At 35.6% G+C, this 12,793-nt stretch overlaps 1 protein-coding gene across 1 annotated transcript in view; it reads right to left on the reverse strand.

The window, feature by feature from the left end:
* FOXP2 (forkhead box P2) overlaps window positions 1-12,793 on the reverse strand; it is a 278,095-nt gene that overhangs the window by 39,801 nt on the left and 225,501 nt on the right. Inside the window, exons 10-14 of the mRNA XM_015817103.1 lie at window positions 9,079-9,166; window positions 6,923-7,006; window positions 947-1,148; window positions 419-495; window positions 185-286 (exon numbers count right to left, since the gene is read on the reverse strand). Coding sequence (XP_015672589.1) covers window positions 185-286; window positions 419-495; window positions 947-1,148; window positions 6,923-7,006; window positions 9,079-9,166 — 553 coding nt within the window. The remainder of the gene's footprint in view (window positions 1-184; window positions 287-418; window positions 496-946; window positions 1,149-6,922; window positions 7,007-9,078; window positions 9,167-12,793) is intronic.

Below are 12,793 nucleotides of genomic sequence, written 5' to 3' on the forward strand. Positions count from 1 at the left end.
GAGGGAATTCATTCCATTCAAGAGGCAGGTTAAAAAGAGGGGAAGCAGATACTAATCTGCTTATGTCATGTAAATAAATGTTCCTGGTGCTATCGTGAGGGACTTGCCTAGACATTCTTTTAAAACAGCTGGCATTGATACACACATTCTCTTTCATAGACACACACACAGAGAAAAACGTTACCTTCCAAGTGGCTGCATTGCGCCTGAAATAGGCAAATGTCCGTGTAAACCAGCTATAAATTTCATTGAGTGTTAACTGCCTGTCAGTTGATTCCATGATAGCCTGAAATGAGAGAGACAAGATACAGATTGATACAAAATAATGGTTTCTTAACAAGCTTAGTCAGTACTGTTCTCTAGCAAACCTTCATATGTTCTAATGTAATCAGTAAAAGTTACTTCTCTTTCACCTTACCTGCCTTATGAGAGTTGCATAAGTAAACGGCGGTCTGACATCTGCATTTTTATAAAACTCATAGTTTGGGGCAATTTCTGTTTAAAAAATGGAAACATTTGGTGTTATTAGTGTGAACAGGCATAACCCGTGGCACTGATGAAAAGTGTTAGCTGCACTTCAGAACATCTTGGCTTACATTTGTGAAATATTTGCATTGAAATTAGCATTCACTACCAACATGGGGCCATTTTTTATGTATTAATCAGAGTATATTCTTATGTGACATGGCATGTTTCCTACCTTCATTCCAACCCTATCATTGTCATAACAGCTATTTAAAAATCAGTCAGCAAACTCTGTAATCATTTTCCTTCAAAGATTATTGATAAACCTGCAAACTCTCTACTGAAATCACATATAGATAGATGTTCAGATACTAAGCATGATTTTATGTATTAAATAAAATAAAGCATTTATTGGACTTTCCAGATCTTGTTCTCTAAATGCCTCTATGGATGTTTAAGATACTAAAACACAGGAGATTACCTGATGACATGGGAATGTTGTATTTATCTGAATGTCGCCTTCGAATGGCTCCCACACTGGGTACGCTGGCTGGGGTGATGACTGAGGGTCCCTGGGTAATTGGAGTAACTGGGGCTGTTGGAGTAGTAGGTGTTTGAGGTAAACTCTGCGGGGATGTCTCCAAGATGTTCTTTGACATGGTGACACTGGACACCAGATTTAACTACAGAAGTCCAGGAAGGAAGCCAGAGGAAGATACATGAAGAAAAAAAAGTCAGAAAGAAGTATTTAAATGGTTTGATGGATGAGAAAAGAATCTTTCTATGGTTGTGTAGCCACTAATAAATTGCAAAAGGTAAAAGCCAAGCTCAGCTAATTACAGGATGAAACTGCATCATAAGAACTATAATTAGGGGATGCTCTAATCTGCAGTAATGTTACTCGGGACTATTCTGCTAGTCCTACTAGACTTGACTAACAGTCTACCCCTGTAAAAGTATCCTGTAGTTTATTATTGACAGGTTCTTTTGCAGGGCAGGCTAATAACCAGTTGAAGCCCCAGGATGAGAACACAGAGGTGCTTGTAATTTTGGCCAAAGTGACTCAAAATAAGTTCCTATTGTGATGATGCTGGATTTCCTTTCTTCAGTCCCAAATCTCAGCTGAGAGGCTCCAGCCAGCTGGAAAATTTTACACTGACCTTTAGTCTCCTTGCTAATTTTGTGGAATGGTAATGACATTACTACATATTCAAACAAAATTGTCTTAATTGCAAATTAGCCAGAGGAGGCTGAAAATTTTCAAATTAAATCTGATTGGAGATGGAGAGAGGGAAATGGAATTTCTTCACTAACAATCATTTGTGGCATGTGTTAACAAATATAATGAAATGTCAAGTTTGCCAATTCCTCTGGAAGTATCATTTTCAATTTATGATTACAGTGTCACTTATGGCTGATGTACCCTAGAAAGAGGATGTCACAGTGGGGAGAAAAAAAGAAAGAAGGTGAAAATATATGCAAGCTGTTTAACAGTGTGCCCTTCATTACACCCCTCAGCAAGAAAAGCCTTGCTACTCATTATCAAAAATGCATATTAACTCTGTCATATTTACCATACATCTTTTGTCATAAATAGCATCCAATTAGCAAAGTGGATAATCATGTCAGTAACCAAACCATTTCTGCCTTATCCTTGGTTGATACCCATCAAAGCTACAATAATTCTACAGTATCTTTCAATACGTAGAACTGAAAGATGGCTTGTTGAAATTATAGAAAGAGCACTATCTATAGGGATATTATCTCATGCATTATCTAGCACTGAAATGAATAGAAGCTGGGCAGTAGGTGTGCCTTGATGGACTAAACAGAGATGATTTGGTTTTTAGTCATACTCTAGTAATACCTGCTTTTCAGAACCCAAATACACTTAAGATAGACTGCTTTTCAATGGCATACAACATTAATTGATCTTTCTTTGTGGATTTGTTTTACACATCTAGTCAGGAGAGAGATTTGTTAGGGAAACAAAATTTAACATATGCCAGCTAATTGTTCTGCTTTCATGGGCAGCAGCCAGCAGAAGAGCATTAGCAGTCTAATAATAACGACTGGCACCCTCAAGGCATCACGAGTGCATCTGTTCCTTATAAGTCACAAACTGTTTTTCTTTGTTAAATACATATGGGATAGAGGGAGGGAGGAAAATAGAATGATTTTGCTCACTGCTGTCTTCAGTACACTGGTGAAATGTTTTAGTCTGTCTAAGAGGTACAAAAGAATCTTTGATTTTGTGTAAGTGTATAAATCAAAGCAATATGAATTGTTCTTGATACTACATAGCAAAGTAGTAATGTACTACATATACTACTACAAATTCTAAACACATACATACACATTTACTTTAAATTGATATTCCACTATTTCCCATCCCAATTTTTTAATCACAATGAAAATAAAATAAAGTTCTATGAGAAGATTGTACATGCTGCAAAACTATTGATAAAGCACAGACAGGTTTGGAAATGCTAGGGTTAGCATATATGTCAACCTCTATGTTTACAGTGTTACGGTAAGTTATTCTTCTAGCCAGCAATAATAAGCATGACATATTTGTAGGCATGCAACTGTGAGCTGATAAAATAGAATTTATTATTAATTAAAGAAAAGCATGTAAAACCTAGGATGATCACTTAGCCACCTCAGCTCATCTGAATATATTCAAGGTTGGGTAAAACTCATTATTCTGGACTCGCAGCCTTGATAACTTTGATTTTCATCCATCCATAGCATGGCCAAAAGGTACCATTTAATGAAGTACCATTCAGAGAGTAAATGGGGTCATATAATAGACACTGCGGTTGCACCTTGTGTTCATGTACTGATAGCTGTTAAGGGTGCAGTGATGAACCAACAGAGCTCATTTCTCCTTGGTAATAAATTCATGCTATTAATATTTATCAAATGTGTGGGCCATCTTAACTGAACCACTGCACATGAGACCATAAATCTCTATTATCATATTAATTTTGAAGCTTCTTTTGTACAGTGTATAAATTTTAGGGTTTTTTGTGTGTGTGGTATTGACCACTTTTCTCTCAAACCAATTTGACAACAGTATTAGTTCACTACTTCAGATATCTCTAGTTCCAAAGGGAACTTTAAACTGTGCTTTCACTTTAAATTGCTCATCTAAGATTCTGTATTAATTGCTCACCATCAAACACAATTAGCAATTCTTTCATGTGTGGTTTATGTAATGTAATACTTCAATTATATTATTCATTCAAATTCTGTTTTGGATTATAGGCTGAAAATTCTTTATTAGTGTAGATGTAACCATGCTGCTGGAGTTTAAAAAAATTACTGATTGAATAATTAATTGGAAAAGAACAAGCTGCAGATTCTGATGGATTTATGAGACAATTACTCTATCATGTGAATATCTATCTTATACTATAGAAAACAATAGAAAAATAACTTGATTGTAATGAGAGTCAAAACAGTAAATATGGGATAGTTCTAAAATTTGTAATGAATTCACTGACATTAAAATAATTCTATAATGCAAAAATATTTTCCATGCATTTTCTACAATGTTAAGTAATATTTGGGAGCCAAGTGAAGATACTAAAAACTAACAAAAGCAATCATTTGAAAAAAATGTAAAAGCACACATATTTAGTACTATAGTGCAAGCTTATACTTAAAGCAATGAACAGTCAATTATGGAAAACAACACAAATGTTTAAGACCCACATACATACAGTACATTCAGAAAGTATTCAGACCCCCTTCACTTTTGTCAATTTTGGTATGCTGCAGCCTGATTCTACAGTTGTTGAAAATAATATTTGTTCTTATTAATATATACTCAGTAGTCCATATTGACAAAGTGAAAACAGAAGTTTAGAAATGTCTGTAAATTTATTTTAAAAATATCACATTGGCACAATTATTCAGACCCTTTGCAACAACACATGAAATTTAGCTCTAGTGTCTCCCATTTCTCTTGATAGTTGCTGCCATGTTTCTACACCTGATTGGAGTCCACCTATGGTAAATTAAATTGATTGGACATGATTTGGAAAGGCACTTATCTCTCTATAGAAGGCCTCACAACTGACAATGCATACAGTAGCAGAGCAAAAGCCATGAGATCAAAGGAACTGCCTGCAGAGCTCAGAGACAGAATTATTGCAAGGCACAGATCTGGGGAAGGCTACAGTAAAAGTTCTGCTACATTGAAGGTTCCTAAGAGCAGAATGGCCTCCATAATTCTCAAAAGGAAGAAGTTTGGCACAACCAGGACTCTTCCAAGAACTAGTTGCTCAGTCAAACTGAGCAATCGGGGAAGAAGGGCCTTAGTAAAAGAAGTGACCAAGAACCCAATGGTCACTCTGACTGAGCTCCAGAGATCTTGTGTGGAGATGGGACAGAATTCCAGAAGGACAACCATCACTGCAGCCCTCCACGATCCAGGCTTTATGGCAGACTGGCTAAATGGAAGCCTCTTCTCAGTGCAAAGCACATTAAAGCCCGCTTGGAGTTTGCAAAACAGTACCTGAAGGACTCTCAGACTGTGAGGAACAAGATTCTCTGGTCTGATGAAACCAAGATTGAACTGTTTGGCCACAATTGTAAATGTTATATCTGGAGGAAACCAGGCAACGCTCATCACCTGCCCAATATCATCCCAACAGTGAAACATGGTGGTGGCAGTATCATGCTGTGGGGGTGTTTTCTAGCAGCACGGACTGGGAGACTGGTCAGGGTTGAGGGAAAGCTGAATGGAGCAAAGTATAGGAATATTCTCAATGAAAACCTGTTCCACAGCATTCAGGATCTCAGACTGGGCTGAAAGTTCACTTTCCAACGTGACAATGATCCTAACCACACAGCCAAGACAACACAGGAGTGGCTTAGGGATAACTCTGTAAATGTTCTAGAGTGGCCTGGCCAGAGCCCTGATTTGAATCCTATTGAACAACTCTGGAGGGACCTGAAAATGGCTGTCCACCGACAGTTGCCATCCAACCTGATTGAGCTTGAGAGGATTTGCAAGGAAGAATGGTAGAAAATCCTTCAATCCAGGTATGCAAAGCTTGTCACGTCATACCTAAAAAGACTCGAGGCTGTAACTGCTGCCAAAAGTGCTTCAACAAAGTACTGAGTGAAGGGTCTGAATACTTATGCCAATGTGATATTTCAGTTTTTTCTTTTTACTAAATTTACAGGCATTTCTAAAATTCTGTTTTCACTTTGTCATTATGGAGTATTGAGTGTAGATTAATGAGAAAAAATGGATTTCAGGCTGCAGCATAACAAAATTGACAAAAGTGAAGGGGGTCTGAATACTTTCTGAATGCACTGTATATAAAAATGCTACCAATCACTGAAAATCCAGAGGGGCAACCACCAAGTTAGGAACCATGGGCAATCAGTTTGGGAGGTGAAAAAGTTCAAAGAATCACTAGATGGCATAAGAGAGATACACAAAATGTTAACTCTTCGATGATTATTAATGGTGGTCTTGATTTCTGCTCTCCATATCAGATAATCCTAAGAATATGCTTTAAAACAAAGTCTTGTGCAGTTTTGGAAAAAAATACATTGTTTAAGGAATTTTTAGGAGGCTGTAATATACAAGAATGTTTTTTTTTAAATTGTATGCTGTTTTACTCTAGTTTTTTCAAAGATTATTGATTACATAGAACATAGAATCGTAAGTCTGGAAGGGGCATCTTTTTTGTATCATAGTGATCAGAAATGGACACAGTATTCCAATGTAGTCTCACTAGAATTAATTTTTATCGAATTATATGACGCAAGCAGTGTAGCCTGACATACTTACACTGAGATGTATATATAATCTGCAAATATATTAGAAGGCTGTTGAAAAAGGTTCCATATTTTATTCCATTATCAGTTCTAATTCAGAAACAGGCAGTGATATATCAGTAACTCACATCTTTGTCAAAAGTGGAGTAGATACTCATTGTGGCATTGATGATATCAGATGAACAATTTGATTCTCACCAATGACAAATATATTGCAAAACGCGATGCCTAGTCTGATGGATATTTTAAATGATAGGGTAAACTACAACACTAACCTATGTATTTATATAGCCTTTTTCTTTACTACTTCTGAGTCAACTGAACTTCAGGTCTTTCAAAACAGCTTTCTTTTTAATATTTGTGAGTCTATTTCAAAAATGATATTCTTTCTAGCTTCAGCAGAAAGGGAGTCATTTGTGCACTTACAGGTGTACTTTGTTTAGTGTCCCCATGGCATAGATTGGACAGATTTTGTAAAAGATAGCATTACTTTTAAAGAAACATGCAATTTGACAAGCGATTGCATTTTACCTTCATTTTATTGCCATATTTTTTATCACACTTATTGTTTTCCAACTGTCGATAAATTGCTCATTTTCTTAGTCTGTTACATTTTGTAGACCTATTTACTGTTTATAAAGCAATATGCACTTACAGGTTTTGGAGATGGCTTGGGCTCTGAAGGTCGCATGTGCAAGTGGGTCATCATTGCCTGAAGACGTTCACGTTCTTTAGAAAGCTGTTAAAGAAAGAGTGAGATCAGAAGCATTTTAGAAATGACTAATAACAGCTATTTTATTTCATACGATACATCTTATCTTTGGAGACTGTTATGGAGTAATGTTCCTGCATATCAAAGCCTATGTCAGTGAAAACTTTTATACAGAGGAACTTTGATTTTCAGGAGTGGGGGAGAGAAAGAAGAAAGCTGTATAGCTTTTGTCATGTTTAAAAGGTCAGAGAAAACCAAATAATACTTCATCTTTTTGTCAATAAGAGAATTGAGGTCATTACTGACTCAACAGTAGCAAGTTAGTAGGTCTGTAAATTAGATGGCCCATAGTGTTTCTTTACAGTCCTATGGACACTATTAGCAATGGGCTAGCACCAACAGCTGTGAAGAGGTGAAGGGTCCTCATAGCATGGTGCCTGCCAAGACTCTCTATACTTTTCATCCATTCCCATGAGGTTCAGTTAGTGCCCCCTGCAATCTACCATAATCAATCTAATTCAATAGAGTGACAGGGACCAGGCAGTGTGAAATGTTGAACTCTGCCACTAAACTGACATCTACACTGTTCTGGGTCTCATTACAACTGATGGACCTTACTTTTCCACAGTAATACAAAAGAGGGGGGAGGGAAAAACTCATAATTGGTCACCTTGAAAGCAGAAAGTCCATTGAGACTTTTATATCACAGCATATTTGTAAATGTAAATTGCTCTTCAAGAAAGCATTCAACATGGTTCACAAAAGGACCAGGATTATATGAGGCTCTCTCCTTTGGTTATATTACTATATTATAATATACTATTCAACAATAATATTTAGATTTGTGTATATAAAATGCAAAAACAAATGATCATTCAATTTTTAAAAGACCAAATACACATAAAAATCCTAAAAGCACTATCCCAGTAAGATTAACTTTAATACACTAAAACAATGCATTAAATGAATACTCTAAAACTTTAGTGTAAAATCTTCTTTTCCATGCCAAACTAATAAACAATTATCTTTGTGTTTAGTGCTGGATTCAGAATAAGATACTGATTAGTATAAAATAGACATATTTGCAATAATTGCACNAGAGAGAGAGAGAGAGAGAGAGAGAGAGAGAGAGAGAGAGAGAGAGAGAGAGAGGATTTGGATGGGTAAATAAAGCAAAGTCCTCGTATGTAAAATGGAAAAGGATGTCACTACAGTTATTTCATTTCCCACTGTTTAATTTGCAGGCCAAAAAAAGGAATCCAAAGAGGTTAACCATGCATGTTTTAAAACAAAACAAAACCCCACAGCCTCAAACCCAAACAACCCAGGTTTATATTATGAGACTTTTCCATACTATGACAGCTATCACTTTTGCAGAATGAGCACAAAATGTAAAATGATAACAGTAAAACTGTTTAGGGCTATAAAAGAAGACATGTTTTAAATAGATTACAGTTTAATTGATCTGTACTAAAAAGAATATTAAATATAATTCTGCTAGAGTTTCTTTTGGTCTAAAACATTATTTATGAAGACTTATCTACAAGGTCTCAAGAATTTTGACCATCACTAGAATGTACAGAAAGTTAATATGGCAGATAGTACAGAGACGTGTTAAGGTTAAATGTTTAGTTGCATTTAGTTGGCATTTATTTATGATGTTATATTTATGTTTATGAATAGTTGCTTTAGAAGGTGTTGAGAATTTATATGAATACAATGGCTATAGAAAATAAATTAATCCAGATTTGCATAATGACTTGTCACCACAGACATCCTATTTCCTAAAGGCACAATTACCAATAAAGGTTTAAAAAATGATAGCTAAAAACAATTTTAACGTAACTGAAGTCAAAACTCATGTGTGCTTATTTAGAAAAAAATACTCTTTGAATTCAGTGGCTCTTTTCTAAATAAATGTTTAAATTGCATTGCTTAGGATAGTTAATTAGTATTTAGAAATGTAATTTATTTCAAAACATACAAATAGATATTAAAACACATTCATAAATGTTAACTCATGTATATATAATTCCATAAGAAATTAAAACAATTTTCTCAAGGAAAAATATATTCAGAATATGGAAATATTCTCAAACCTGTATTTCTAATTGTTGGACCACCTGCATTTGCACCCGACACTGAGCAGTGCTTCGGTCATCCAATGCATGTTCATTATTAAGGTGCCTAGTAAAAGAAGAAATAATTAAAAATATAGAACAATAGGTAGACATTGATAACCTTCTCAATCCTACTGCCTCTTTCTCTCTGTGTGTGTTCTGTAAACACAATTCTTATATCAGAAAGCTAGCTATTGGAAACCCAATCCAAATCTAAACTGTTGTAACAGGCATAATAGAGCTAACTTGCAAGAAACTTCACTATTTCCCTAATGAAATTCACTGCAAAGTAGTTTGGGAAATGCAACTGAGCAGTCTTGGTCCTGACTATAAGATATGATCAGAGACACAAGAAAATGGTGCACAAATGTACAATGACAAGGGGAACAAATTTAACACTTCTTTTATAAAAGAGCTAATCATGAGTACCTATAATAAGAGTAAAGTAATATCACATGTATCATGATGACATTGCAAATGGTACTAATTATAATGGCAAATTCATATGATATATCTGACATAATGTAATTTTGAGTTTTACTCAGATGCCTTTCCCCTTACCTCTCCTCCACATGATAAGAGCACAGATGGGTAATAACATTTGGGTATTGCCAATGAAAACAGGTACCATTATGTCTACCTTTCAACACATATAGCCTGTGAATGCATTTCTGGATGAGTAATGCAAAAAGGCAAAGGATACAGAATTGGAAAATTGAGAAGTAAAGATGAAATAATGCAAATAAAATACAAATGTGATTAGTATAAATTTGCTTAGGTTAAGCTTTATTAAACAGATCACGCTATGTATGACAATATATTTAGCAAGTCATTATTTACTTATACAGGGAAAATATTTTGCTTGATAAAGCAACTTGCACTTTCTACACCTATATCTTCATAAATAAGAGAGAACTTCCTATCTTCCAGTCCTAGGGAAAAAAATATAAGCACCTAAGTTTCTTACTAGGCTTACCAAATAGTTGATTGAACAGAACATTCATTTTTAAAGAAAAGTGACCTGTTTTAAGTTTTCAAGCTTATTTCACTTTTTAAAAAATTTCTACGCAGTATAATTGAAGGAGGTATGTTGCTTCCAGAAGAACCATCTGAAAAAGAGTGTATGGGTGTTTTTAGTTTGATTACTCTTGATTTAAATTACTGATATAAAAATTACAGTAAGGAGCTGATGTATTAATTGGCTATGTGACACATCACACCATTAGAATAACAAAGTTGGAGGGGACCTTGTAGGTCATCTAGTCCAACCCCCCGCCCAAGCAGAAGACCCTACACCATATAAGTTGTAAAAATAATAATAATAATAATAATAATAATAATTTCTGACAGATGGCAGTCCAGTCTCTTCTTGAAAGCTTCCAGTGGTGAAAGTCCCACAACATCTGAAGGCAAACTGTTCCATTGGTTTATTGTTCTCACTGTCAGAAAATTTCTCCTTATGTCTAGGTTGAACCTCTCTTTGATCAGTTTCTATTCATTATTCCTTGTCTGGCCTTCAGGTGCTTTGGAAAATAGGTTGATCCCCTCCTCTCTGTGACAGCCCCTCAAATATTGGAAGACTGCTATCATGTGTCCCCTGGTCCTTCTCTTCACTAGACTAGCCATGCCCAGTTCCTGCAACCATTTTTCATGTGTTTTAGCTTCCAGTCCCCTAATCATCTTTGTTGCTCTTCTCTGCACTTTTTCTAGAGTCTCAACATCTTTTTTTCTAGTGTGGAGACCAGAACTGGTTGCAGTACTCTAGGTGTGGTCTTATTAAGGCTTAAAAGAGTGGTTTCACCCAATCTCTACAGTATGTGTACTTTTGATTTTTCTTGCCTAAGTGTAAGACTTTAGTTTTCTCTACATTGAATTTCATTTTGTTAGATAGGGCCCAGTGTTCAAGACTCTCAAGATCCATCTGGATCTTGAACCTATCATCTAGGGTGTTGGCTATTCTTGCCAGCTTAGTATCATCTGCAGATTTGATAAGTTCCCCTTCTATTCCCTCACCTAAGTCGTTTATGAAGATGTTGAAGAGTACTGGGCCTAGGACAGAACCTTGTGGTACTGCTTACTTCCCTCCATGTAGACATAGTACCATTAAAGACTACTCATTGAATAAGGTTTGTCAGCCAGTTAAAAATCCATCTGATGGTGATGCTATCTATCCCACTCTTTTTTAGCTTTCCAAGAAGTAGGTTGTGGTCTACTTTGTTGATTGCTGAAGTCTAAGTATACTATGTCCACAGCATTTCGCTGGTCTACTAATTTAGTTACTTGGTCAATGAATGAAATAAGATTGGTTTGGCATAATTCTGGTCTGAACAGATATTTTAAAACTATCTCTATGATATATTATTGCAGTTAAGATTGTAGCAGTTGGGATAGTAAATTTGATTCCAACCTCAATTATTTACCATTTCCAAATAAATATGCATTAGAACTTGAATCTAATAAACAGGTAGGAGTTTTTAAGTAACAATAAGTGAATGGATGAAATACTTGTATGGATGAGTAACTATTGCTCTAATAAATAACATTTTAATGCTATTTTGAATGTACGGTAGATGGCAGACATACAGGAGTTATCTATTCACAGGATATGATGGTTGTCAACATTCCTAAGTAAATATCACCACTTAAATTATACAAGCATTGCATGAAAACTTTGCTATAATTGGAAGGAATGTGCAAGAAGTATATCATGTGAACACAATGTATTGCAAAATAATGAAAAAGAAACAATTACTCTATTAATTTATGTCCTAATATCAGTATTTTGTATATGATTTAGATTTCATAATAGCTTCTTTTCTATGCTTCCAAACTGTTAATACAATTAAATCTCTTTATGCACACATTGGTTTATAATGGCATACTGTTTAGCAAACAATGACATAAGATAACAAGCAGCCTAGGATTTTGAATGTAGTATACACACACACACACACACACACACACACACAAACACAAGTACCCTGGACTTATGCCATGAAAGGCTTTAAAGATTATTACCAACACCCTGAATTGCACCCAGAAGCAGACTGGCAGCCAATACAGCTCATGGAGCCATTCTTCGAGCCCCAAGAACTGACCACACCAGCTGTAGCTTCTGAATGTTCTTCAAGGGTAACCTCATTTACAGTGCATTACAATATTCTAACCATGAGATGACTAGGGCCTAAACAACTGAGCTCAGGGACTCCTGATCCAGGAAAAGACTGCAACTAGCGCACAATCCGAAGTTGTGCAAAGGCTCTCCTAGCCGTGACTGCCACCTGCTCTTCAAACAAGAGAACCCCAAGTTGCAGACCAGATTTGTCTGGGGTAGTACCACCCCATCCAAGGTAAAAATGACAAAGTCCTCATCTCAGGGCCCCATGTACGCAAAGCCATTTATTTATTTATTTATTTATTTATTTATTTATTTATTTATTTATTTATTTATTTATTTATTTATTTATTTATTTATTTATTTATTTATTTATTTATTTTATATACCGCCCTATCTCCCTTGCGGGACTCAGGGCGGTGAACAGGCGATACTAAAAACCATGGTAATAAATAGTTTGTTTTAAAATCGAATTAAATAACGGGCCTGTTCTAAAAACACACCCGTAAAAAACCCCCCACTGAAACATAATCAAGCTACGCCAGGCCGGCCGCACGGAATAGATGGGCCTTCAGGGCT

Source organism: Protobothrops mucrosquamatus, unplaced genomic scaffold (genome assembly GCF_001527695.2).
Source record: "Protobothrops mucrosquamatus isolate PMUCROS unplaced genomic scaffold, P.Mucros_1.0 scaffold551, whole genome shotgun sequence".
Classification (NCBI taxonomy): Eukaryota; Metazoa; Chordata; class Lepidosauria; order Squamata; family Viperidae; genus Protobothrops; species Protobothrops mucrosquamatus.